Source organism: Drosophila ananassae, chromosome 2L (genome assembly GCF_017639315.1).
Source record: "Drosophila ananassae strain 14024-0371.13 chromosome 2L, ASM1763931v2, whole genome shotgun sequence".
Classification (NCBI taxonomy): Eukaryota; Metazoa; Arthropoda; class Insecta; order Diptera; family Drosophilidae; genus Drosophila; species Drosophila ananassae.
In genome coordinates, this window is record NC_057927.1 from 10,841,920 (window position 1) to 10,865,633 (window position 23,714).

At 41.9% G+C, this 23,714-nt stretch overlaps 11 protein-coding genes across 13 annotated transcripts; 7 read left to right on the forward strand and 4 right to left on the reverse strand.

Moving 5' to 3' along the window:
- Positions 1–2,302: 2,302 nt before the first annotated feature.
- LOC6499648 (dihydrolipoyllysine-residue succinyltransferase component of 2-oxoglutarate dehydrogenase complex, mitochondrial) lies at positions 2,303–5,326 on the reverse strand. The gene is made up of 7 exons (XM_001954182.3): positions 4,959–5,326; positions 4,549–4,655; positions 4,380–4,481; positions 3,780–4,319; positions 3,309–3,453; positions 2,807–3,112; positions 2,303–2,736 (listed from the first exon to the last, which is right to left on the reverse strand). Exons 1-7 carry the CDS (start codon positions 5,031–5,033, stop codon positions 2,602–2,604), a joined length of 1,410 nt encoding a protein of 469 aa, XP_001954218.1. The 5' UTR covers positions 5,034–5,326; the 3' UTR covers positions 2,303–2,601.
- Positions 5,327–5,573: 247 nt separating this feature from the next.
- On the forward strand, positions 5,574–7,242 carry LOC6500942 (HIG1 domain family member 1C). Its single transcript, XM_001954183.4, has 3 exons — positions 5,574–5,768; positions 6,449–6,638; positions 6,880–7,242. The coding sequence occupies exons 1-3, from the start codon at positions 5,675–5,677 to the stop codon at positions 6,899–6,901; spliced, it is 306 nt and encodes a 101-aa protein (XP_001954219.1). The 5' UTR covers positions 5,574–5,674; the 3' UTR covers positions 6,902–7,242.
- A 572-nt stretch (positions 7,243–7,814) lies between these two features.
- Positions 7,815–8,827, forward strand: LOC6500943 (antigen 5 like allergen Cul n 1). Its single transcript, XM_001954184.4, has 2 exons — positions 7,815–7,970; positions 8,021–8,827. The coding sequence occupies exons 1-2, from the start codon at positions 7,857–7,859 to the stop codon at positions 8,693–8,695; spliced, it is 789 nt and encodes a 262-aa protein (XP_001954220.1). The 5' UTR covers positions 7,815–7,856; the 3' UTR covers positions 8,696–8,827.
- Positions 8,707–10,457, reverse strand: LOC6499647 (zinc finger protein 184). Its single transcript, XM_001954185.4, has 5 exons — positions 10,257–10,457; positions 9,667–10,202; positions 9,194–9,601; positions 9,015–9,131; positions 8,707–8,955 (listed from the first exon to the last, which is right to left on the reverse strand). Exons 1-5 carry the CDS (start codon positions 10,368–10,370, stop codon positions 8,847–8,849), a joined length of 1,284 nt encoding a protein of 427 aa, XP_001954221.1. The 5' UTR covers positions 10,371–10,457; the 3' UTR covers positions 8,707–8,846.
- Positions 10,458–10,548: 91 nt separating this feature from the next.
- Positions 10,549–10,866, reverse strand: LOC116654922. The gene is given in 2 exon segments (XM_032451616.2): positions 10,549–10,716; positions 10,719–10,866. Coding segments are annotated over 2 exon segments (162 nt in total). The 5' UTR covers positions 10,768–10,866; the 3' UTR covers positions 10,549–10,603.
- Positions 10,867–11,013: 147 nt separating this feature from the next.
- On the forward strand, positions 11,014–12,613 carry LOC6500944 (transcription factor Ouib). Its single transcript, XM_001954186.3, has 4 exons — positions 11,014–11,247; positions 11,328–11,953; positions 12,030–12,143; positions 12,196–12,613. Exons 1-4 carry the CDS (start codon positions 11,119–11,121, stop codon positions 12,524–12,526), a joined length of 1,200 nt encoding a protein of 399 aa, XP_001954222.1. The 5' UTR covers positions 11,014–11,118; the 3' UTR covers positions 12,527–12,613.
- A 207-nt stretch (positions 12,614–12,820) lies between these two features.
- LOC6500945 (transcription factor Ouib) lies at positions 12,821–14,540 on the forward strand. Of its 2 annotated transcripts, XM_014911322.3 has the most exons (5): positions 12,821–13,137; positions 13,196–13,406; positions 13,446–13,926; positions 13,987–14,100; positions 14,158–14,540. In XM_014911322.3, the coding sequence occupies exons 1-5, from the start codon at positions 13,021–13,023 to the stop codon at positions 14,270–14,272; spliced, it is 1,038 nt and encodes a 345-aa protein (XP_014766808.1). In that variant the 5' UTR covers positions 12,821–13,020; the 3' UTR covers positions 14,273–14,540. The 2 variants fall into 2 exon arrangements, with proteins under 2 accessions (XP_014766808.1, XP_001954223.1); XM_001954187.4 differs by having other exon boundaries at positions 12,822–13,137; positions 13,196–13,926.
- Positions 14,541–14,762: 222 nt separating this feature from the next.
- Positions 14,763–16,027, forward strand: LOC6500946 (transcription factor Ouib). Its single transcript, XM_001954188.4, has 3 exons — positions 14,763–14,905; positions 14,964–15,820; positions 15,888–16,027. The coding sequence occupies exons 1-3, from the start codon at positions 14,795–14,797 to the stop codon at positions 16,012–16,014; spliced, it is 1,095 nt and encodes a 364-aa protein (XP_001954224.1). The 5' UTR covers positions 14,763–14,794; the 3' UTR covers positions 16,015–16,027.
- Positions 16,028–16,080: 53 nt separating this feature from the next.
- LOC6500947 (zinc finger protein 675) lies at positions 16,081–18,624 on the forward strand. The gene is made up of 5 exons (XM_014911323.3): positions 16,081–16,321; positions 16,403–16,711; positions 16,940–17,748; positions 17,819–18,154; positions 18,214–18,624. The coding sequence occupies exons 1-5, from the start codon at positions 16,286–16,288 to the stop codon at positions 18,329–18,331; spliced, it is 1,608 nt and encodes a 535-aa protein (XP_014766809.1). The 5' UTR covers positions 16,081–16,285; the 3' UTR covers positions 18,332–18,624.
- Positions 18,625–18,809: 185 nt separating this feature from the next.
- LOC6500948 (inhibitor of growth protein 2) lies at positions 18,810–20,809 on the forward strand. Its single transcript, XM_001954190.4, has 3 exons — positions 18,810–19,177; positions 19,260–20,236; positions 20,298–20,809. Exons 1-3 carry the CDS (start codon positions 19,036–19,038, stop codon positions 20,502–20,504), a joined length of 1,326 nt encoding a protein of 441 aa, XP_001954226.1. The 5' UTR covers positions 18,810–19,035; the 3' UTR covers positions 20,505–20,809.
- LOC6499646 lies at positions 20,808–22,113 on the reverse strand. 2 transcript variants are annotated; one of them, XM_032451298.2, is made up of 5 exons: positions 21,998–22,113; positions 21,481–21,775; positions 21,322–21,421; positions 21,210–21,260; positions 20,808–21,144 (listed from the first exon to the last, which is right to left on the reverse strand). In XM_032451298.2, exons 2-5 carry the CDS (start codon positions 21,753–21,755, stop codon positions 21,061–21,063), a joined length of 510 nt encoding a protein of 169 aa, XP_032307189.1. In that variant the 5' UTR covers positions 21,756–21,775; positions 21,998–22,113; the 3' UTR covers positions 20,808–21,060. The 2 variants fall into 2 exon arrangements, with proteins under 2 accessions (XP_032307189.1, XP_014766170.1); XM_014910684.3 differs by having other exon boundaries at positions 21,481–21,759; positions 21,998–22,110.
- Between the last annotated feature and the right edge of the window lie 1,601 nt (positions 22,114–23,714).

Consider the following 23,714-nt stretch of genomic DNA (forward strand, 5'->3'; position numbering starts at 1 on the left):
CCAATAATCGTCAGAATCCTAAGCGGAATACCTTAAATGATTTGTAGATCGATTCCCCATCAATCTGCATCAAAACCTCAAAACAAAATTTTTTTCCCATTTTTTTTCAAAATTTCTGGGGCATCCCCTTCGGAAACGGGGAAAATGCTTGGGAGAACCATATGGCCCACAGAGAAGGCCATATCTTTGCCAATAATCGTTAGAATCCAAAGCGGAATACCTTAAATGATTTGTAGATCGATTCCCCATCAATCTGCATCAAAACCTCAAAACAAAATATTTTTTACATTTTTTGTCAAAATTTCTGGGGCATAACCTTCGGAAATGGGGAAAATGTATGGGAGGACAATATGGCCCACAGCGAAGGCCATATCTTTGCCAATAATCGTCAGATTCCTAAGCGGAATACCTTAAATGATTTGTAGATCGATTCCCCATCAATCTGCATCAAAACCTCAAAACAAAATATTTTTTACATTTTTTGTCAAAATTTCTAGGGCATCCCCTTCGGAAATGGGGAAAATGCATGGGAGGACAATATGGCCCACAGCGAAGGTCATATCTTTGCCAATAATCGTCAGATTCCTAAGCGGAATACCTTCAACCATTTGTAGATCGATTCCCCATCAATCTGCATCAAAACCTCGAAACAAAATATTTTTTTCATTTTTTGTCAAAATTTCTGGGGCATCCCCTTGGACCATATTGTCATATTGGGGAAAATGCATGGGAGGACAATATGGCCCACAGCGAAGGTCATATCTTTGCCAATAATCGTCAGATTCCTAAGCGGAATACCTTCAACCATTTGTAGATCGATTCCCCATCAATCTGCATCAAAACCTCAAAACAAAATATTTTTTACATTTTTTGTCAAAATTTCTGGGGATTAACCTTCGGAAATGGGGAAAATGTATGGGAGGACAATATGGCCCACAGCGAAGGTCATATCTTTGCCAATAATCGTTAGAATCCTAAGCGGAATACCTTAAATGATTTGTAGATCGATTCCCCATCAATCTGCATCAAAACCTCAAAACAAAATATTTTTTACATTTTTTGTCAAAATTTCTAGGGCATCCCCTTCGGAAATGGGGAAAATGCATGGGAGGACAATATGGCCCACAGCGAAGGTCATATCTTTGCCAATAATCGTCAGATTCCTAAGCGGAATACCTTCAACCATTTGTAGATCGATTCCCCATCAATCTGCATCAAAACCTCAAAACAAAATATTTTTTACATTTTTTGTCAAAATTTCTAGGGCATCCCCTTCGGAAATGGGGTAAATGCATGGGAGGACAATATGGCCAACAGCGAAGGCCATATTATTGCCAATAATCGTCAGAATCCTAAGCGGAATACCTTAAATGATTTGTAGATCGATTCCCCATCAATCTGCATCAAAACCTCGAAACAAAATATTTTTTTACATTTTTTGTCAAAATTTCTGGGGCATAACCTTCGGAAATGGGGAAAATGTATGGGAGGACAATATGGCCCACAGCGAAGGTCATATCTTTGCCAATAATCGTCAGAATCCCAAGCGGAATACCTTAAACGATTTGTAGATCGATTCCCCATCAATCTGCATCAAAACCTCAAAACAAAATATTTTTCACATTTTTTGTCAAAATTTCTGGGGCATCGCCTTTGGAAATGGGGTAAATGCATGGGAGGACAATATGGCCCACAGAGAAGGCCATATCTTTGCCAATAATCGTCAGAATCCCAAGCGGAATACCTTAAACGATTTGTAGATCGATTTTGCATCAATCTGCATCAAAACCACACACCAAAATATTTTTTCGATTTTTCATAAAATTTTCAAGAGGCCCTTTAAAAGTATTCAAAATGCATGGACGTCCAATATAGCCCCCCGCGAAGGACATACACAATTATCAACAATTATCCGATTCCTAAACGGAATACATCTAAGGATTTTAAATTATACGATACCTTTAAGGTAATTCAAACTGAATTTTTTGATGTTTTTTAAGTGCGTTGATTTTAAGTGCATTGACCCCAACCAATTGATGTAAGAATGTACAACAACTTTATGATTTTTCTTTTATTTCTCATGACTCTCGAAAGGATCATTAATTATAATAAACTGCTTAGATCGGGCATACAACTACCCAATTAATTAAAAGCCAACCGTGCATGGAAAATAAGATAAGGCAGTTACGAGTTTGAATGTTGATAAGATAACCTTATTGAATGACTGAATATTTCAGTTTTTAGTTCGTCAAATCCAATCTGTGTTAATTACGGTTAAGATATTTTAGAAAAATGGCATTCATTCTGGTTGGTCAATATTCGTCATCGCTTTATTATGAATTTGCATTTAGTATCTTAGGTTTACATTAAATGATCGGTGCACAGGGCGAGGTCGACGGCAGAAACAGATTCGAAATTATTCTTACGAAAATATCCACGCTCAGATTTATTTTGACTAATTCAGAATATGAAAATCGAAGAAAATTTATATCTTTTTGTAACACTGGAAAAAATAAACTAATAAATAACCAAAAGATACGTTTCAATGAAATAAGGCTAATATCAAGTGAGGGTCGTGGACGCACTTTAAAACAATTCACTCTACAAGCCGGCCACAATAATCGCTGGGTTCTCAACGGCAGCCTTGATTTTGCGTAGCAACAGGACAGCCTCACGTCCATCGATGATCCGGTGGTCGTAGGTGAGAGCAATGTACATCATGGGGCGAACCTTGACCTGTTTTTGGTTTGGCGAAAAAACAAAGTAAACAAAGGGAATAAGAAAAGGTAATGGAGCATGGACTTACCTCTCCCTTGACGGCAATGGGTCGATCAAAGATTCCATGCATGCCGAGAATAGCGCTCTGTGGAGGATTAATAATAGGCGTGCCCATTAGGGAGCCAAACACGCCGCCATTGCTGATGGTGAAAGTGCCGCCGTCCATATCTTCCACGGTGATAGCATCACGTTTCGCCTTGTCTGCAAGGCCGGCCAGTGCGATCTCAATGTCCGCATAGTTCATGCTTTCAACATTACGAATAACGGGGACGACAAGACCACGAGGAGTAGCCACCGCCACCGAGATGTCCACATAATCACGGTACACAATATCCTGCAAAAACAACTCAGTTATAGCCGCTTGACAACAGAAAGAATTTAGCATATTTCTGCGGAAATTGCATAAACAAAAGAAAATAATAAAATAAGCGCGTGATAAGCGAAAATTTAAACAACTCTGCTTATCAAGCTACGTCACCAAGCTAAAGTAGAGAGATAAGCGGACATGGGTGGGGCGGGGGCGTGTTTACCGTGCCATCGATAACAGCGTTCACCACTGGCTGATCCTGCAGGGCATAGGCACAGGCCTTCGAGAAAATAGACATGAAACCAAGCTTAATGCCGTACTTCTTGATGAATGTCTCCAGATGTTGTTTCCGGAAGGCCATGGCGTAGCTGAAAATGTAAATCAAATAGGTTAGGAAATTACAAATTGTGCTTAGAACTACTAGAAAAACCTTATAAACAACTATTCTTAGCCACAAATGGCTCCATGGTGGCCAAAAAAATGTTCTAACCGATAAGCTTTTGGTTAATTTATTGGCTTTTATTGTGATGGTTTCAAGTGTGTTTTTAACTCTGTTTGTATTTTGTGGTAATCGTTGTTAGTAATTGTATTGGTTGATTTTTAAACCTCAATGTGAGCTTATTAAGTTCAACAATCTTCTTAAAAGTGGCTTTTTTTATAGGTTGAAAAAAAACCGGTAACATGTCGAACTTACCTCATGTCGATTTCGTTGAAAGTGGTAAGCATAGCGGTTGTATTCTGAGCGTCCTTCAAGCGGGCCGCGATCTTTTGCCGCATGCGATTCATCTTAACGCGCTGCTCAGACCGAGTGCCCAGGATCTGGCGCGATCCGTCTGCAGGCGGCACTTTCACTTGAGCCACAGCCGGCTTAACGACGGCTGCTGGCGGGGCCTTCGGGGGCGGACGTGGCGCAGCTGCCGGCGGTGGTGGTGGGGGCTTGGCCGCGACTGGCTTGGGTGCTGCAGCCGCAGCCGGTGCTGGCTTGGGAGCTGCAGCCGGCGCAGGGGCAGCGGGCGCTGGGGCAGCAGCTGCTGGAGCTGGTGCTCCGGCCGGCGCCGCACCAGGCTTCATCTTAAAAAGTTCCTGGCCGGGCTTGACAGTGTCGCCATCCTTCACCAAGATTTCGGTGACAGTTCCAGCGAAGGGAGCGGGCACGGGCATTGTCGTCTTGTCGGTCTCGATTTCCATAACAGCCGCGTCGGCAGCAAATGAGTCACCAACCTTGCACGTGAATCTTTTGAACAGTGTTTTGGGTTAAATTTTGAATTTTGTTTGTGTGCTATGTGGTACATACTTGATATCACCTTCAGCAATGGAATCGGCGAACGGCGGCACTTTCACCACCTGCTCTGACCACATGCTAGACGTGGTATGAATGCCTTGCCAGGTTAAAACCCTGTGAAAACGAAAGGAATTCTTCAATAACATGGGGGGGTATTTGAACACGTAAAGCAACAGATTACCGTGGGGCCTCCTGGCAGAGTGCCGTGGCATCTTGACGGAAGAGCTGCTGCCGCTGGGCAACCGATACGGCAACTAACCGGGAATACTGGCGGATGCAACGTTTCAGCTGTGGAATATACAGTTTTTTAAATTGTTGATTGCACAATCGGGTGGCCATTGAAAAGGGGGCAGGCGGATCACGTGCAGCGTGCGTCACAGGTTTTTCATTTTGGAGGCCCGGCAGCTGTGGCTACTTTTTGCCATTTTCTTCAGAAACGCACGCACACACACACCCATGCAATTACATAATCTGATTGTGAAAAGCGAGCAGGGAAGGTGTATGTCGTGGATGTATTGCTCCCAGTCCATATATATATCCGGCTATATATCTGACACCCCCTCCCCGCTGATCGAGCCCCCTCTGGTTTACCTCATGACTCCGCAGGGCTCGCATTCCCAGAGTTTGGGGCAGCCGTCTCGTTACGATCGAAATAATACCCGTCATTGCTGCGGCGGTGTTGCGCGATTTCGGGTTGGCCGGTGCGGGTGGTGGTGGCACTTGTCAATTTGTTAAACACTATCGAATTTAAAACAGAGCTTGTGGCTAAAGCAAAGCAACGTCGATTTCTGCAATCCGCCTCCTTCTTCGCCCCTACAAAAATTATGTCACGAAAACAGATGTTTTGGGACGCCACCTGGCGGAAACGCACGGTAACCTCGGCCGTAAGCCGATATAAATTTTCGGCCGTAATTTTTAATACAAAAGTTTGTCAGGTTAAATAAAACGTACATTTGTTCTAATGAATGACTATGTTATAAAAGCCCCTGCGATAGGGGGAATGCCCGTTTTTTATTTTTATTTAAATAAGTTAATAAATGCTATGTCTATGAAATGCATATCAATATAAAGAGATTCGGATAGGTTAGAAGAGAGCCTGGATTGTAAAGTGGAAAATAAATATATTTTATTTTATTTTTAAATGTATTTAATTTAATAAATACTTTTTTTAAGCACCCGAAGTTTCACATGCCTTAGTACCTTTTTCGCAAAAGCCCGCCAACTTACGAACGGTCACACCACAAACTTTTTGAAGACTGCTACTCAAAAGCGCTCAAAAACGATCGATCAAATCACCCGCTTTCAACATGAGTTCAAAATCCTTTTTCGAAAGTGACGAGGATGCTGCCCAGAGCAACAAATTGTCCAGGAAGGCGAAGGAATCGCCCTTCATGCTAGTGGGTGAGTGAATTTTATTTTCCGGCCATGTACACCACACGCATGTTCACGCGCAAGTTCAGTGGTTCCGTGACGTCACATGGAAATTTTTGGCTAGAGGCTGATGAAATATGTATATGTGTTGGATGCCCGCTCGGGGATGTCGGCTAATCTTGACCTTGGCCATGTAATTCACGCATAGAGGTTAATGCCAATTGGCTGTTTTGTCTGTAATTCTGTGATATAACGGTTCAAAATTCGGGTTCCGTCCGCCATCGTTCTGGAAAGTAAATGATGTAACCTTAATTGCAAGTTCACACTGATGCGAAAGCCAATGGAAAGTTATGCATCAGTATTAACACATCCGTGACGTCACATTGGCCTCCGTACTTTGTCGCGTGTACGAAATTGCCAGGTGCTTATCTGTGTGGGTTGGTGCGAATATAACAAATACCAGCTGACTCTGGGCAGAGTTGAGTACTTGGCTTTTTCTGGAAACATGTTGCTTTGTTTAGTTTAAAAAAAGGCTATTTTTAATCGGAATGATCGTAACGCAAGATCATCGTAAACTACAAAACTTGAACTGCATTAGTGTTTGAGATACAGCCTTGTCTGTGTGTGTCTGTGCGATGTCTGGCCTTTATCAGCTGACCAACCCAGCCAGCTAGCAACAACAAACTAATTATTTTTACTTTCGCCCACAGGCATCGCCGGATTTGTGGCGGCCGGAGTGATTGGAGCCTACAAGTACCGGAACCGTGGCACCATGAGCACCAGCGTGTTCCTGATGCAGTTGCGTGTGGCCGCCCAGGGAACCGTGGTCGCTTGCTTGACCGCCGGACTGGCCTATTCGATGACCAAGGAGTACATATTCGACAAGGCTCCCAAGGAGAAGTAATGACGCGTTCCTACTTAGTTAGCTCTAGCATAGTAGTCGTAATTGTTCTCTTGTATCTTGTAAGTCCTTCGCACACAAGACAGTCCAAATTCTGATATCTACCACCTCCTAATTCCCGGAAATATTGTTTTATTTTTTACATTGCTTAAGTTGTGTGTCGTCCACCACTATTTCATTGCCAATTTCCTTGTTGTACAACTCATTTCACGTATTCTCTTTATTTTATTTTTATTTTAGCCCCAAATCCCTGACTAACTAACTCGATTGAATGTTCGGACTCTCTTCAATTTCCCCCAAACACAATCTCGGGGCGACATATGGAATCCTTAACTCTATTTATTGCACCCGCATAAGCCTAGCGCCGACTTAGACGGTTAGAATCATTGAGGGGCTCGACTCTACCATGTGTTGTTTGGGTCTGGGCCCCCGAGACGAAGATAGATAATATATTGTATACCTGCATATGATTGTGATACTGTATGTTTTTAATTGTACAAGAACGACATCCAAACGAATGCTTTCGAGGACGGTCGAATCGATAAATAAATACCTCTCGCATGATATGATATGATTTAATAAAGAAAATAGTCTAAAGAAAAACAAAACTCTATTCATTTTTCTGTAGAATGATTATAGTCCCTTTGGGGAATACACATTATATGGACAGTCTGTTTTCTAGGAAAATGTGTTCTGGAAAACTGACAAGGATTTCAGAGAAAGCATCCGTGTACTCTGATTTAGCTCCGCTGTGAGGCGTAAGCGAATCTCTGCGCGGCACTCGTCTGGGAGGGATTCGCTGGTCAGCACATTATGTAGCTCCAAATAAGTGCAAAGATCTTTCACCAGGACATTTCATTTAATCAAGGACAGCTTGACTACTTGATCTTCTGACGATCCTGAACAGAAAATGAACTTTCTGAAGTCTTGAACTCAAACCAGCACTTGGAACACCATGTTGTTCGATCATGGCAGCCGGCTTGACAGAAGCCGCATATAAGAAAACGCACGGCTTATATAGCCCTCCTCCGGCTAGGGGTAATACATATCTTGGCTGTCCAGATATTCCCCAGAAGCCACCTGGAAAAACAAGGTGGGAAACCAACTCAAACAATCAGTGTATTAGCGGTATAATATATCCTCAGCTTGGGTATAAATAAAGAACCTGCTGCGGTCTAAACTTCAGTAGCTCCAGTAGCAACAGTTCAACAGTCAACATGGCAATGAAGTCTCTGATCCTGGTCTCTGCTTTCCTGGGCATTGCCTTCGCAGTCGACTACTGTGCTCTGCCCACCTGCCTGGACAAGCACATTGCCTGCAACAACAAGGGGGTAGGAACTCTTGGTCTAATCTAACCCAAATACATCGTATCCTTTCCTAGATATTCAGTGAAAACTGCCCCAAGGATGTGCGAGAAGTGAAAACTGCGCCCCACCAAAAGCTGATCCTGAGCCTGTTTAACGAATTGAGGAACAACGTTGCCGGTGGTAGAATCGAAGGACTTCCCAAGGCCGTACGCATGGCTAAAATGGCCTGGTGCGAGGAGCTGTCTCATCTGGCCCTCCTCAATGCGAAGACCTGTGAATCCCTTCCAGACAAGTGCCGCAGCACTGAGAGATTCGCTTACGCCGGACAAAACAATGCCATCTTCAGCTACAGCGGCGCTGAGACCGAGTACACGGATGCGGAAATCATCAAGGAGCAGATCGAGAACTGGTTCGCCGAGCGCTCCAACGCCTCCCCCGATATCCTCGCCAGTTTCCCCGAGGAGCTGCCCAATAAGAACGTGGCCAAGTTCACCATTGCCGTGGCCGAAAAGAACACTCACGTGGGATGCTCTGCCGTGCGTTTCTCCAAGGACTTCTATAACCACTTTATCCTCACCTGCAACTTCGCCACCTCGAACATCGTGGGTCAGCCCGTGTACAACCCCGGAGATAAGGCCACCTCCGGCTGCAAGAACCGCTACGGAGCCGCCTTCGACTACCCCAACCTGTGCTACGCCAAGGAGATCTACGACAACGAGAAGATCATTCCAGCTGCCGTTGTCTTTTAAACAAAAAACCCTTTCATGAGTTACCCTTCAAGTCACTTAATGATACTTGAAGTCGATTTTAATGAGTATTTATATAATACTTGTTTATTTAATAATAAAATGCGTCTGAGGAAGTGAGATTCCAAATGAAAATGGAATGTTTTTTGGAGATTCATTGGTTTTTGGCTTTGGCTCGCATTACAACAGTCTTGTGAGTATTCGACTTTAAGTGGTGATTGTAGTGCTTTATAGTTTTGAAGCGCATACGGCATGGGTCGCAGCTGGAAGAATAAGAATAATATAAATAAAATGATTAATTATAGTTAGAAGAAAGGTTTACCTGTAGTTGCGCGATAGAGTGTGATATTTTTGGTGAGTTCTGCAATCGCTTGGTGTCACAAACGCCTTTGGACAAAATTCGCATCGATAGGGTCGCTTGCTTTCGTCAATATGAATCCTATTGATGTGAGGATACTATTAGCTTGACAGAAATAGATGCAAATAATCGAGAATAAGTACCTTTCGTGGATGCTGCGGGCGCTGCAATATCTGAAGCTCTTGCCACAGTCATACCGACACGCATACGGCCGTTCGGAACTATGAGATTTCTTGTGGACGTTCAGTTCACTGGGTAGGGCGAAGGCAGCGTCGCACTCACTGCACTTGTGGGAACGAGTTCCCATGTGACGCACCAAGTGATTTTTTAGGTTGCTTGTATTGGCCAGCTGCTTGCCACATATGTGGCATATAAGCCTGGCATCCGGAGGTGCATTACATCGTTCCTTATGGGTCTCCAACAAGATCGCGTTGGGGAATTTCAAGGGGCAGTTGTCGCAGCTGTGGGTCAATGGAAGGTTCGCAACATTACAATGCCTCGATAGGCCACTTGCTGATCGGAAGCCCTCACCACAGTGTCCGCAAGTGAACCTAAAACATACGTATTTCATTTTATCCAATTCATGAATACTTAGTTTTCCTTAAGGGGCCATTACCTGGTGTGGAATGAGACGTCATGTAGCTGGTATTTGTGTGTTCTTAGCTCCTCCAAGGATGAAAAACCCACCCCACAGTTGCTGCACGAGATGTCCACGGCTTCAAAATCGTCGGAAGTTTCTATGATACTTTCAGGAATACTGCACATTTCCACAGAGTTGCTGACGTCCAGACTCTCATCTAGAACCGCGTTATCCTTGTCGTCCATCTGTTCCAGTAATACAACCGATATCTGCTCAGTGGCAGACGTCTGCCTCTCATTTGAAAAACGAACCACACTCTTCTCTTCTCCTAACTCATCCTCGGTATGATATATTAGTGACTTTTGGACCTGAACCGTGTCCTTGTCAGGAATAGCTGGCAAAGAATTGTCTTCTTCGATCCAAGCCTCCAGCCCAGAATCATCGACTTTCGTTTTCTTTAATTCCAGTATTTCTTGTGCCTCCAGACAGACTCTGCGAAAGTCGATAGCAATCTGTAGATCATGCTGACACTGCTGGCAAATAAACCTCGGGAAATCCACATCATCCTTTAACTGAAACAAGCCCGCTTTAGTCGGCACTAGTTAAATACTCAATGATCTACTCACTACTACGTTTGTCAATGTGTAAATGTGGTTAAGCAGCGGACTAGATGTGTCGAATAAATTCTTTGCGGTTTCGGGATAGGATTTCCCCGTGCAGGTCCTGCACATGTCCTCCATAGCCGCCAAGAACAACCTTATCGATGCAGACAGACACCAGACACAATTGTTTATGGTTAAAAGAAGAAAATTGACATTCACACTGCGCGACTTTAACGTATATTTAAAAATTTTTTGAATCAGATAAAATAATTCTTTTAAGTTTAAATAATATTAGTCTTTTAGATCTTAAATGAGTTGATCATATCACAGTGTACGTTTTATTTATCAAAATTCATCTAAAAGATAAAAACTTAGTTATTCTTCATAGCACAAAATAACAAAAAGCTTACAAACATATCGGTTATATTTTCAATCAGACTTATTAGCTGATAGTTGTATTTTGAAAACAGTTTTTTAGTCTGCAATTTTTGAGGTTTTTTCCGCCATTTCGGCAAAGAGAGTGCAACGAGAGCATTTTAGTAAACAAAAATAATTTTTTTATTTATTATTTCCAAGTGAATGGCTAAGAGGAAGAAGCTGAAGATGCTGCTACAATTGTGGTGTACACACTGGTTAATTAAATTTAAATACTAAATGAAATATTATTTTTTAAAAAATGTATCATGAATAAAAATAAACCTTTAATATTTTGTTTTATAAAGAATTTGATACAATCCGCTTATATTATAATAAGAGCTCATGGAAAAATACACAAATTTGGCTTTATCAACGTGTTTTCAGTTACCTTCAGTTGGTCACACTAAATCGTACAAATTCGTAACATTCAGCGTCACAAAATAATAATTCAAAAATTGTAAATAATATCATGCCACCGGAGGCGACCAGTGAGTGTCGAATATGCGGCGAACAAATCTTTACGGCCGATCCAAAAAATATTTTCGAGCGCCGCAATCGACGGATACTTATAGCAATAAAACAAGTCACTGGCCTAGCGGTGAGTGTTGGAGTCCAGATCTCCGAGAAGATAATTGGTGGCAATTTCCGTAAACTGCTTATTTAAATTCATTCTTACAGTTGAAGTTTGAGGCCCAGTTGCCCATGCACATCTGCTCATGCTGCCTTTTGGATTTAAGCCATGCCATTGCATTTCGGGCGCGTTGTTTGCAAACAGATGCGAGTTTGCATAAAAATCACACTTCAGAGGTTGCCACGGAGGACTGTGACCCTCTTATAAAATCGGAACCAGATACTTTGAAGCAGAATGACAATCGGGCATCTGAGGAAATTGAGGATGACAAGGATTCTAAACATAACATGCAATCTCCTCGCGTTAGGCTGAAGCGCTTCCACTTGCCTGCAAAGAGCGAGCCAACCCCCCAGCTTGAGCCCATGCTGATGGCCATAGCGCCGGAGGTGATTACCCAGAGACCGAAGAGGCGTCGAAGAAGACCCAACTTAAATGATAAGCGATATGTTTGCGACCAGTGTGGCTGGTCATTTGCCGACCTGAGCAACATGAAGGACCACAAACTTCGTCACTACGACGAGAAATTTGTGTGCAACGAGTGCGGTCGGAAATTCTACACCCAGCCTACGCTGAAGATGCATATTCGGGTTATTCATAATGGGGAAAAGCCGTACGTCTGTCAATACTGTGGAGAGGGTTTCGGAAATAGCCCTGCTCGCTGTCGACACGAGAGGTACGTGCTGGTTCTTAGATACTAGTTTGTCTAGACTATTGTCTTTTCTATAAAAAATATGTGGTCTTTCCAACAGAATTTACCACTACGATGAGTTAATGTTTCCGTGTGACTACTGCGACAAAAGATTCAATAGCGACAAGGGCAGGATGAAGCACCAGATAAAATGTAACGCCGAGGAAACTTTTTAGTAAGATACTTGTTTTCTTTTATTTGTAAATTATTAAACGGCCCATTTTCAGTTGCGAGCCTTGTGATAAGGAGTTTAAAACGGCCGATTGTCTGCGGCGGCACCATTTTAGCAAGTATCATCGGAAGCGCGAAAACCTCGAGGTCACGGATGAGGTGAGCGAGTTTGATGAAGACCCTAAACGGAAGAGGCTTAAGTCGTCCTACAGCCATCGTCATAAAGAAGACTCGGAAGAGAATGATCCAGACTATGACACCTTGGACGAGAGCCAAGAGGAGTATTTGGAGGGTGAAGAGCCGAAAATGGAGGAGGAGGTGCTGGATGAGGAAACAGCCGAAGTCTTCGACTGCGATGAGACTATTCTGGAAGAGATACTTGCATAGGTTCCACCCCTGGGAAGCGGTTATCTAGCTATCGTGTTGTTTTGTAACTAGGATATTTCATTGTCATTAAATGTAGTTTCTATTTTACATTTTTTAATTTCCTTCTAATAAATTCAATTAAACAAATATATATATTACTAGGAATAGTAATATTTCAATGATTATTCGTATATATTTTGTATGACAACACAATAAAGACTAGTATTTATTACAAAATAAAAAATAGAATATTAAACTTTATTCAAAAATGCTTAGAAACATATTTAAAAAAAAATTGGCTTCAACTGAAAGCCCTTCAAAAGAACAGTTATTTCAGACATCTGGCAACGCCAACGAGAACCACCAACGCACAAAATCGTGTGCGCGTCTGTTTTGTTTTAGGAAAAGTTATTGATAAATTACTTTAGTGCCTTCCATAAAAAATATTACTAGGAATATAGGAATATATCCTTCTCTCCATAGGGTGTAATTCCTAATACTGGCTTTACCCCGAAATGGCGGTAAAATGTCGACTCTGTGGCAAAGACTTCTTGGCCTGGCAGCCCAAGAATTTATTCGTCAACCAAAATCGGGAAATAATTGCTAGAATTAAAGTAATCACTGGACTATATGTAAGTTGTTGTTTGCAGAGCCGCATATATGCATACATTATGTTTTTTTCGTTTGCAGTTAAGGGAAGAGAAGCATCTCCCGCGACATATTTGTACTAGGTGCTATGATCAGTTGCAGCTTTCAACCGGCTTTCGGGAACGGTGCCTTCGAAATCAGAATAGATTGGCTCAAATGAACCAAGGACTGGAACCTGGTTACCACTCATCCAATACCAAAGATTCGCTGAAACTTCAGGACAGTTTGCTTGCCACCGAATCTTCTCCATCGGATGAAGAAAATTTTCCGAAAACAACGACGAAATCTTCAGAAGAGGTGTACGAGTTAAAAGATGTAGTAAAAGATGTTAAAAGTCTTATTGTTCAGGACAATTTCAATAGTGCCAATGAATCTGAAACGGAGGAATGTCCACTAGTATTACCTAAACGAGAACTGTCTCCAGTTGACACCACTATGCCTATAAATCCTAGTCTTCCAGCAAAAGAACTCGAGTCTCAATCAAAGACAGCCACTGTGGATAACATTCCTCGTGCCAAAGCCCCTCGCAAAGATTTGGAATTGCAGTGCAATATGTGCGGAAAATATCTCAAGACTGTGGACAACCTAAAGAACCATCGCCTACGCCACTTGGGTGTCAAAAATTTCGCCTGTGAAATTTGCAATAAGAGGTTTGTGACAAAACACCTATTGACGCTCCACGAGCGAGTTCGTCATTTAGGCGAGCGACCTTACCCATGCGGGTATTGTCAATTGTGTTTTTTCACCAGCTCGGCTCGCAATTGTCATGAAAGGTTTGCATACTGATTTTAAAGAATGTTTAGAAAGAAACTATCTATGTTTAATCTCCACAGATTGCAACATATTAGAGACAAGAGGTACCAATGCGATGAGTGTGGAAAGCAGTTTAATACACCGACATTTCTGAAGAGGCACCTGTTTGCTCATACTGGCCAGAAACCACATAGGTGAGCCAACAATAATCCGAAATTTGACTAAATCTTATGGAGTATCTTATTTTTTAGCTGTGAAACATGTAGCGTTAGCTTTTCGCGTACGGAATATTTAAAAAATCATTTGCGATCAAAAAAGCATCAGAAAATGGCAGGAGGAGTCGTGGACTTCGTAAAAGAACCATGAAAGACTGTTTTTAATCCAAATAACATAAACTACTGACATTTATTCGTTAATATTCTTTATAAAACATGGGCACGGGCTTGCCATTCGATTTAATTTCCAAGTTACTTGTATTGCCTAGAATTTTCCGACTTTTTTTAGTTTTATAAACTTAGAGAACAGTTTTTTTGTTTTGTTTTAACATTATATCTTTTTGTTTTTTTTAATGTTTATTATAAACAATAAGTTTAAAAGTTACGTCCAAAAGCTAACACTGACTCATATATAAAAAATATGATTTAGTTCTAAGACGGATTTTTCATTAAGCTGCTTAGATGTTAAACTTTTAAAATATAACCTATATTACCAGGATAAAAAATATAACAATTAAATACACAAAATTACCGCTAAAATTTAAATAAACAACAGACAGTCACACGGATAAAATTTGCCATTCACTTTGCACTTGACAAACAAAGAAAATAACTCATTAAGTCAGGTATCTCAAAATAAACAACTTCATAAACTGTAGGATACGCGGGGAAAATGTCCTTAGTGTGCCGTATCTGCAATCTGGAGGCAAAGAATTTTAAGAATCTATTCGACAATGAGAGCCTCGAAATCCTCAACAATATATTCAAGCTAACAGGAATTTCAGTGAGTTTTCTATGTTTGTTAAAAATGTACGGAAATAAACGCTTTTTAAATGTTTCAGTTAACGGATCAGGATGGTGTTCCTAACAGAATATGTTCGGCTTGTTCATTGGATCTCGATGGTGCCATTGCCTTCCGGGAACGATGCTTAATTACGAACAACTATTGGATCAAGAAGAGCAAGGATGCCGGTGATTTGGAGATTCCAGAAATGGTACAACTGAAAGCTAGTGATAGAAAAATAAATCAGGAAGCAAAAATTTCTTGTAATGTGGAAGGAATTATTTCTGAGACCACGGATGATACCTCTTTATTCTCCCCACCTACTGGCAATGATTCGGATCCTCTGATGAATGAGAATTCTATAAAAATAGAACCAGTCACTGAAAAGGACACTCCAACTCGCTATCTAACTTCGCGTGGATCCGACCTAGTAAACGTTGCTTGTGGTAATCCTGAAATTACTTTGAAAGAACCAATTGTTTGTAAAAAGCGAGGAAGACCAACTAAAGCAAAAGAAATATTTAAAAACACATCCGGAAAGCGCAACCTCGAACAAGGACACTACATTTGCGATCAGTGCGGGAAAACTTTCAGTGAGAAGGGAAACTTCAATGTCCATCTAACTCGGCATATGGGAGTTAAACAGTTCCAATGCCAGGAGTGTGATCGCAGCGAATTTACGATGCATTTGCTAAAGCTCCACGTTCGAATCAAGCACCGGGGCGAACTGCCCTACGTTTGCAAGTATTGTGGCCAGCGATTTAAAAACTGTAATATAAGACTGAAGCACGAGCGGCGACACAAGGAGAGCCCTGTACACAGGCCTCACCTGTGCCACATTTGCGGCAAAGCTTTTTTGGATAAGGAGTCACTGCGGCTTCATAGCGTTGTCCATACGGGGGAGCAGCCATATCAGTGAGTTGGAATGAGTCTTTCTTAAAAGATCTCTATTTCCTTACTAATTCTTTGAACTACTTTTCAGTTGCGAATTGTGCAAAGTTAAATTCAATCGAAAAAGCAGCTTGGGAACTCATTACCGCTCCAAAATACACAAAAAGAAGCAGGAAGAGCAGAATCCACACATCCTAGACCAAAACATAAATGAATAGAGAATACTATACTGTATTTGCTTATTTTAATGTTATCTCCTTCATCGGTTTAAAAATCGCGCCTTTGGAGTTATCTCAAGAGCAACCCTGTTCATATCCGTTTCGCAACACTGTCATGTGTTTTCAGTATTTGCAAAATGTTTGCATTTTGCCGGCAAGGCCAAGGTCGCCTATCTTTCTCGGCCAAATTCAACTGATTTGACAGTCTTAGGAGGGAAATCTTCGGCATTAAAGACTAACAGGCTGCTAAGCTGCGGGGAGGCTGTGAAAGATGAGGACATCCAGGACAAAAGGCGACTCCAAATGGGTGTGTCTCTCGATAACAACTCCTTTGTATACACACATTCCATTAACATTCCACTCACGTTCCGAAATATTTTGCTTAAAGGGAAACTTGTCATGCATCCACAAAAGTGATTTAGAAATGGCACTGAAGCGTACGAACTTAAAATTATTGGAGCTGTTCCTGCCTGAAAAAACAAAGGCCAACAGTACAGCTCCCACTTCGGATACGGCCTTCTCTGAAGAGAACTTCACCAGTGACGAGGAGGAGTCGCAGGAGTACAACAACAACCACATAGAAAACAGGTGCCGCATATGCTATCGGATGTTGGGGCGAGACTCCAATGACAAGGACCTCTGCGCCGATGAAAACAACGTACTGCTCTACTACATAGAAATCATCGCGGGAGTAAGGGTAGGTGGCCACGAAGGGGTGGATTTGTTTGTAAACCATAATGGGAGTTGTTTTGAACTCATGCTTCCACCACCCCCTGGAATATTCTAGGATTTTTAACACTAATATGTACCTAATATGATTCAAACACATTGGAAATGTTTTGGAAATTATTTAAGAATTTTTGAAAGCTTATTTTTACGATTAAGATCTTTTAAATAAATATTAAAAACAAATATATTCCTGCAGATAAAAAAAGAGGAGGGAATGCCAGATCGAATATGTAGTAATTGCCATGAAAGTCTTCAAAGAGCTATGGAGTTCCGAAGTAATTGTCTAAAAACGGATTTTAAACTAAAACAAGCTAAAGGACACATACTCCGATATGAATCTCACTTAAGCGACGATGACATTGAAACGGAACTGGAGAACGTTCTCTACGAAGAAAGCGCTCAAAAGAGCTTCGAGGCGTCTGTTCTAGACGAGTATTCTGTGTCAGATGTGGACTTACCGACAGATGAAGACGAAGAACACATAGACCGTAAAGAGAAAGCTACTGACGGTTCAACTGAAGGGCATAAGGATAGAATGGGAATAAGACAACCGAAGCACAAATGTAGTGAGATATCTAGCATCGTTAAATGTGAAACAAGAGAGGAAATCGGTAGCCTGGAAGGAGAAGGTAGTGTGTACAAGGTTGCGCTAAACGAATGTAATAAAACCGAGGAAAGTTTGAACACAGCTCCAAAAATAAAACCACCAAAGTTGACCATAGAAGAGATCAACAAGAGAAGACGCGAGAAGCATAGGACCAAGCCACTCAGCTATGGTTGCGATGTATGCGGACACGCTTTCCGTCTATCCTGCCACTTGGAGAAGCACATGCTCCGACACAACAACACCAAGAACTTCCAGTGCCCTGAGTGTCCCAGAAAGTTTTATGTGTCCTACGATTGTAATATCCACATAAGAGTTCGTCACCGAGGGGAAAAACCCTTCACCTGCAACCACTGCAGCGAGTCCTTTCCCAGTGGCGGCTTGCGACAAAAACACGAAAGGCAAGTCAGAAATAGTTTTTAGTAACTCCTTTTAGGATTAATAATATTTCTGGCTTTTGTTTACGTTTAGGAATGTGCATGGAGCGGGGCCACGAGTCGTTATGAATCGCTTTAACAAAGTGCCACCGGATGGAGAGGTGAAAGATGGACGCTACTTTTGCAGCGAGTGTCCAAAAAGCTATACATCCAGGTTCGCTCTAAAGGTGCACAAGAATTCCCATACCGGCGCCAAGCCGTTTAAGTGCAAGGTCTGTCAACAGGCTTTCCGAGGTCCGGGCTTGTTGAAACGCCATATGGAATCCCATAAAAGACTTCCGTTCCACTGCGAAATCTGCCTCAAAGGATTTCTGCTTGAATGCCAACTCAAGGATCACATGCTGGTGCACACGGGAAAGCGCTCTTTTTGGTAAACACCATTAAAAGTATTTATTGAATCTTGTGTAATTAAAGAACTCTTTCCAACAGGTGCGAGCTGTGTGATGTGTACTACCGGTACAAGTATAATCTAACCAAGCATGAGAGTAGCAGTTTGCACTTGGGTAACTTGCTCAAACATTCTGAAGCTGAATTAAAAGGCTTATAAAGAGAGGATGAATCTCAACTGGAATCTCAAAACTTAGTAATTACATTAAATGCACAAAGAAAGAGTGCCAAAGACATAAGTCATAGATAATATTTTACCACCTTTTGAAAAATTATATAATAACACATTCCAAGATCAGGAATCTTTCCATTAAACATTATTAAAAATAAGAAAACAAGGCCATGTAATACTTAATGCTTTTATTAACGTACTTATATTAACAATAAACAATGTTGATTTTACTGTGTTTATAAAATAATAAATTTTTCACATTTTTGTGAGTTTAAAAAGGCGATACTCTTTATTAATTTTTCCAATAACAATTTAGGAACCCTTAACATTTTGAAATATGAATAAAATGAAAGTTTATTTTTAAATTCCTAACGTTTGCGCGCAACTTATATGTTTTTCAACACTGCTCTTATTTAAGTGCTGAAAACTGCCATATCGCAGTGCTGCAAAACACCATCCATTGTATACATACATATATGCGCAATAATACCATCTCACACATACACACACACAAGTACAGTCGCAAGTTGTTGGAAAGAAACGCCATTCAAAAACCAAAAAGTGGACTCTAGTAGGAACAGGAGTATATTTACACAACTAATTCCTTAGAGATCCTGAGGAACTGTTTCCGCCCGGTCCCATCTAGATCGAACCCGATGTCGTAGCGGGAAGACGGCGAAATACAACCCAAAATGATAAATCCTATTGCATCCGAGTCGGAGGCTATCAATTCGGCCACATATGTGGATAACTACATCGATTCGGTGGAGAACCTGCCCGACGATGTTCAGCGCCAGTTGTCCCGCATCCGGGACATTGACGTCCAGTACAGAGGTGAGTACCTGTGAAGAGATTTCCCGCGGATTGAGTCAAGAAAAACCTAACCTCGGAAAACCGATTTTCATCCAATTGGCAGGTCTCATACGGGACGTGGATCACTACTACGACCTGTATACATCGCTGCAGAACTCCCCGGACGCCGGACGCAGATTGCGTACCATATCCCGAATGCACCAAAGCCTAATTCAGGCCCAGGAGCTCGGCGACGAGAAAATGCAGATTGTTAACCACATGCAGGAAATAATCGACGGAAAACTGCGCCAACTGGACACGGACCAGCAAAATCTGGACCTTAAGGAGGAACGTGAGCGCTATGCCACGCTTCTGGAAGATGGCCAACCGTCTAAGCTGCAGCGCCTGCAGAGTCCCATGAGAGAGCAGGCCAACCAGGGCATGAGCGGCGGAAACGGTGGGCTAAATGGCAACGGCTTGCCATACCAAGCCAAGGATCACTACGGCCTGAACTATGGTGGCGTGGTTCAGGGCTCAGGTGCCATATCTTCCGGCAACGGTGGCAGATCCACGCCCAATTCAGAGCGCTCCAGCCATGTCAGCAATGGCGGCAACAACGGCTCCACCGGAAACATCAACGGGGGAGCAGGCGGTGACTTACAGCGTACGGGTAGCAAGCGGTCGAGGAGACGGAATGAGAGCCTGGCCAACAACGGAAGCTCTCTGGAAATGGGTGGGAACGAGTCTAATTCCGCCAACGAGGCCGGTGGCAGCGGCAGCGGCGGCGGAGGAAGCGGAGAACGCAAATCTTCACTTGGCGGCGGTGGTGGAGCTGGTCAAGGACGCAAGTCCAGTCTCCAGGCTGCAGGTGGCAGCCTAACCAGCGGATCCGTAGGTACAAGCAGTGGTGCCGGAGGCGGAGGAGCCGGAGCCAGCGGAAGTGGTGCTGCTGGAGGCGGCGGCGGCAACAATTCTGGCAAGAAAAAGAAACGCAAGGTGCGTGGAGCGGGCGCATCAAATGCCAACACCAGTACACGTGAGGAGACACCGCCACCGGAGACAATTGATCCAGACGAGCCGACCTACTGTGTCTGCAATCAGGTAATTTCGAAAAAGCTCTCCTTTATCACAAGTATCAGTCTAACTAATCACTGTTCGGCAGATATCCTTCGGCGAGATGATTCTCTGCGACAACGACTTGTGCCCAATCGAATGGTTCCACTTTTCGTGCGTTTCTCTGGTGCTCAAGCCCAAGGGCAAGTGGTTCTGCCCGAACTGCCGAGGCGAACGACCCAATGTGATGAAGCCCAAGGCCCAGTTCCTAAAGGAGCTGGAGCGCTACAACAAGGAAAAGGAGGAAAAGACCTAGAGTTAAAACCTCCACCGAATCTACACCATTGCTCTGTGTCAAACACCAGGCTCTGTAAATTACTCGATCCTAAGAATTACCTTAATGTACATTTAGTCTACGCGTACTCCCGTCCCTGACTTCTTTCCTGATTTCTTTTATTTCTCCTAGTTAAATAATCTGCGTGTGGTTTAAGGCCCCTCAGTTTCCTTTTGCAGTTTCTGTACAAATTATACCTTTCGCTTTGAAAACACAATCACACTCGTACATTTAGAGAACACTTAAACTTAATTTACGCTAATAAACGTTGATATTCAAAACACATAGTTTTACGAATCTATTTTTAATGGTCGTTTAGCAGACTAAGGCATTCGATTCATACATTACATTTAAACATGTATAAAGGCGTGTAAAATATATAAAAGTTTGTATACAACTATTTGGTAGGCATCTGTAAAATGGAATGGAATTCTTTTTGTAAAAATGTGATCCTGGACGGAGTTGTTGCGCGCTGCGTCAAAGTTTATCTTAACTATGATATTCGAGTTATTCAGAGATGGCAGTGGAACTGCAGTTCTTATGGCATCAGCAGCTCAATATTTGGATTCTGGATTTCCAAAAAGATCTGGTATTGCGAGAAGACCACCAGCCAGCAGTATATCTGAGGGAAAAGAGTAAACTTGGGATAAGATTTGAGGAATGCTTTTGAAACCAGGTATACTTTACATTGTAGGCCACCCACACGAAGTTCAGTAAGGCCGAAAAAGTTTGCTCCAGCTGCAAAAAGGAAAAAGGATATTTAAACTTTATCCTGGAGAAACTCAAACCCCTAACTTACATAAATATAATAGCCTCCAATAAGCCACAAGCTCCAGCCAAACTGGAACAGAATAGCCAGACCGATGAGTCCCAGCCAAGGCAGTAGCCATCCTCGAGTGCTGTGAGAATTTTAAATAAATTATGAAACTAGAAGCTCAAAGTTTTGAAGCAAACGAACCTGATTTTAATGCCATAGTACACCAAGTATGAGGCAAGGATAATCAGAAGGAAGTAGATGATGAAGAACCCGCCAGCTATGGGCATCGATGTCCTGATGTCCGTTTCGAAAAGCGGCGAGTACAGCTGCCCCGACTCTCCCCCCGCCAGCATATAGCATATTATTGTGATGAGCACCACGGAGAGCGCAGCCGTATAGGCGGCCACGGCGTAGCTGCCCGTCCGGACATTGTCTGACCAGATGATGGGGGACCAACAGGAGCTCAGCACTACCATTTTTCTGTAAAGGTAAAGAACTGTAAGCTATTTTAGTTGAGAATCGGGAAATCACCCATGTTTGTCTACTTCATTTTGGGCTGGGTGCCAGCGTCCACGCCCAAATATTTTGATGAATGAAAGTGAAGTCAATTCATTCACATTCTCGACTCTATTTACTGGATTTTTGTTGTTAATGGGCTTAGAACATAAAACCCTTAAAAATAAACTTGTTTATATTAATTTCTTGGGCGTGGGCGTACCTTTTTAGTTAAAATAATTTAAACATTAATTAAAAACAACAACTGAGTAATAGGGTTGTCACTAGAGCTGGGTCGGCCACTCACGATAGTATCGATATATCGAATATTTGGGTTTGCGAACCACTATCGATGTTTGAGTGCCGATCATCGACTGCATCGAGTGCATCATCGACTGAGTCTGAGAGGAGTTTTAGTAAAACGGGACAAATTATTTCTGCTAGGAGAGCATCACTAAAGGCCAAAAACGTGGATATATTATCCTTTCTCAATAAAAATATGTGGATCTCAAACTATTCAATCAATGAATAGTTAGCTAGTTACACTGAAGACTAATACTGTAACATGAGTTCAATGCTATAGCCTCAACGGTTAGTATTTTCTGTTCTAAGTTATACCTGCTAAAACCTTAGACTAGGTTATAGCATGTGTAACTCAAAACAGAAGATACAAACCGTTGAGGCTATAGCATTGAACTCATATTACAATATTAGTCGTCAGTGTACAAATTTAGAATATATTAACCTATTCATAAGAATCTTTTGTGAATTATTTCATTTCTTCCTTTGTTATAAGCGACTTCATATGATTATGAGATTTTGTTATGTTTTGTTATTCGAATAAAGAATGGCCTTTAAGAAGTTTTTTTATTATTTACTCTAAATGCAACTTAAACTTGATTTATAATTTTTTTAGTTCGATACTATCGATACTATCGAATATTTGTATGAAAAACCTCGAAAACCTCGAATATGCCAACTATCGATGTTTTCCCAGCTCTAGTTGTCACGTGCATGCGGAATGTCGATGGCGCTATCGATTAATTCCATCATGAGACTATCGGAATAAACAACTAACTTATTTATTAAAATAGGTAAAAGTATTTGAATTTTTATTTAAAAGATTTTTTAAACATAAATGTAAATCTAATAATATTATTATTACAAATTTTTCTATTCAGTTCTTGCTCGCATAACAAGTGTTGCCAACTATATACAATATCCAAACAATTGGCTACACCAAAGTACACTGTTAAAAATGATGATGACTATTGAGCGGATTATTCGCCCTGGCGCGGATATTCGCTTTTTTCCGTTCAAACGGTGCAGACGTGTGGCGGCTGTGACCGGTATTTGAGTTTGTTATTGCGTGAAGACAGACGATCGCGGCACTCGAATCAGTTATCAGTTATCCGGGCGGGATTTGAAATAAATTGTTTTTTTTGCGTTGCATTCGAAGTCACCGGCACCCGCATCCGCATCCGCAGTTTAAGATACTATTGCCTATAACGGTATATAAAGGTGAAGAGAAAATACAAATCGGAACCCAAGTGGGTTGCAGCTTTTTGGCGCCCAACTCCGTGGGCAAGGTCAGCACCCAGTAGGTACATCCAACATACATCATGCTTCATTATGGACCCTTAATTCCGTGAAAGTTCTTTGAATTTATAAATGTGAATGCAGGCGGTGTGCTCTCATGTTCCAATTGGAACGATCTTTCGTGCCGAATTGCGAGCTCATTCCGCATACGCTGATATATACTTACGTACATATGTTTGGGCCAATTTCTCGCCCGAGATGTGGGCTTAAAGTGCACCACCAAAATAAAAAATCACAAACAGAAAAAATCAGAAACCAAACCAAAAAAAAAAAAAAAAACGGCACAGCGAAAGAAAAGGTTAATAATTCGTGCCAATAATATTGCTCTCGAATTTTTTTCT

Excerpts from the sequence above, each read along its gene's own strand:
- LOC6499648 (XM_001954182.3), bottom strand. The coding sequence starts at position 5,033 with ATGACGGGTATTATTTCGATCGTAACGAGACGGCTGCCCCAAACTCTG. Across the intron at positions 4,656-4,958 it reads GAGCCCTGCGGAGTCATGAG|CTGAAACGTTGCATCCGCCA; the intron begins GTAAACCAGAGG and ends TATATTCCACAG. Across the intron at positions 3,113-3,308 it reads ACGCTGTTATCGATGGCACG|GATATTGTGTACCGTGATTA; the intron begins GTAAACACGCCC and ends TTGTTTTTGCAG.
- LOC6500942 (XM_001954183.4), top strand. The coding sequence starts at position 5,675 with ATGAGTTCAAAATCCTTTTTCGAAAGTGACGAGGATGCTGCCCAGAGC. Across the intron at positions 5,769-6,448 it reads ATCGCCCTTCATGCTAGTGG|GCATCGCCGGATTTGTGGCG; the intron begins GTGAGTGAATTT and ends TTTCGCCCACAG. Across the intron at positions 6,639-6,879 it reads GACAAGGCTCCCAAGGAGAA|CCCCAAATCCCTGACTAACT; the intron begins GTAATGACGCGT and ends TTTTTATTTTAG.
- LOC6500943 (XM_001954184.4), top strand. The coding sequence starts at position 7,857 with ATGGCAATGAAGTCTCTGATCCTGGTCTCTGCTTTCCTGGGCATTGCC. Across the intron at positions 7,971-8,020 it reads TTGCCTGCAACAACAAGGGG|ATATTCAGTGAAAACTGCCC; the intron begins GTAGGAACTCTT and ends ATCCTTTCCTAG.
- LOC6499647 (XM_001954185.4), bottom strand. The coding sequence starts at position 10,370 with ATGGAGGACATGTGCAGGACCTGCACGGGGAAATCCTATCCCGAAACC. Across the intron at positions 10,203-10,256 it reads ACACATTGACAAACGTAGTA|TTAAAGGATGATGTGGATTT; the intron begins GTGAGTAGATCA and ends GGCTTGTTTCAG. Across the intron at positions 9,602-9,666 it reads GACGTCTCATTCCACACCAG|GTTCACTTGCGGACACTGTG; the intron begins GTAATGGCCCCT and ends CGTATGTTTTAG.
- LOC6500944 (XM_001954186.3), top strand. The coding sequence starts at position 11,119 with ATGCCACCGGAGGCGACCAGTGAGTGTCGAATATGCGGCGAACAAATC. Across the intron at positions 11,248-11,327 it reads AACAAGTCACTGGCCTAGCG|TTGAAGTTTGAGGCCCAGTT; the intron begins GTGAGTGTTGGA and ends TCATTCTTACAG. Across the intron at positions 11,954-12,029 it reads GCTCGCTGTCGACACGAGAG|AATTTACCACTACGATGAGT; the intron begins GTACGTGCTGGT and ends TCTTTCCAACAG.
- LOC6500945 (XM_001954187.4), top strand. The coding sequence starts at position 13,021 with ATGGCGGTAAAATGTCGACTCTGTGGCAAAGACTTCTTGGCCTGGCAG. Across the intron at positions 13,927-13,986 it reads GCTCGCAATTGTCATGAAAG|ATTGCAACATATTAGAGACA; the intron begins GTTTGCATACTG and ends TAATCTCCACAG. Across the intron at positions 14,101-14,157 it reads ACTGGCCAGAAACCACATAG|CTGTGAAACATGTAGCGTTA; the intron begins GTGAGCCAACAA and ends CTTATTTTTTAG.
- LOC6500946 (XM_001954188.4), top strand. The coding sequence starts at position 14,795 with ATGTCCTTAGTGTGCCGTATCTGCAATCTGGAGGCAAAGAATTTTAAG. Across the intron at positions 14,906-14,963 it reads TCAAGCTAACAGGAATTTCA|TTAACGGATCAGGATGGTGT; the intron begins GTGAGTTTTCTA and ends TAAATGTTTCAG. Across the intron at positions 15,821-15,887 it reads ACGGGGGAGCAGCCATATCA|TTGCGAATTGTGCAAAGTTA; the intron begins GTGAGTTGGAAT and ends ACTACTTTTCAG.
- LOC6500947 (XM_014911323.3), top strand. The coding sequence starts at position 16,286 with ATGAGGACATCCAGGACAAAAGGCGACTCCAAATGG. Across the intron at positions 16,712-16,939 it reads AAATCATCGCGGGAGTAAGG|ATAAAAAAAGAGGAGGGAAT; the intron begins GTAGGTGGCCAC and ends ATATTCCTGCAG. Across the intron at positions 18,155-18,213 it reads ACGGGAAAGCGCTCTTTTTG|GTGCGAGCTGTGTGATGTGT; the intron begins GTAAACACCATT and ends TCTTTCCAACAG.
- LOC6500948 (XM_001954190.4), top strand. The coding sequence starts at position 19,036 with ATGATAAATCCTATTGCATCCGAGTCGGAGGCTATCAATTCGGCCACA. Across the intron at positions 19,178-19,259 it reads CATTGACGTCCAGTACAGAG|GTCTCATACGGGACGTGGAT; the intron begins GTGAGTACCTGT and ends TCCAATTGGCAG. Across the intron at positions 20,237-20,297 it reads CCTACTGTGTCTGCAATCAG|ATATCCTTCGGCGAGATGAT; the intron begins GTAATTTCGAAA and ends ACTGTTCGGCAG.
- LOC6499646 (XM_032451298.2), bottom strand. The coding sequence starts at position 21,755 with ATGGTAGTGCTGAGCTCCTGTTGGTCCCCCATCATCTGGTCAGACAAT. Across the intron at positions 21,261-21,321 it reads TTGGAGGCTATTATATTTAT|CTGGAGCAAACTTTTTCGGC; the intron begins GTAAGTTAGGGG and ends TCCTTTTTGCAG. Across the intron at positions 21,145-21,209 it reads TCGTGTGGGTGGCCTACAAT|ATATACTGCTGGCTGGTGGT; the intron begins GTAAAGTATACC and ends CTTTTCCCTCAG.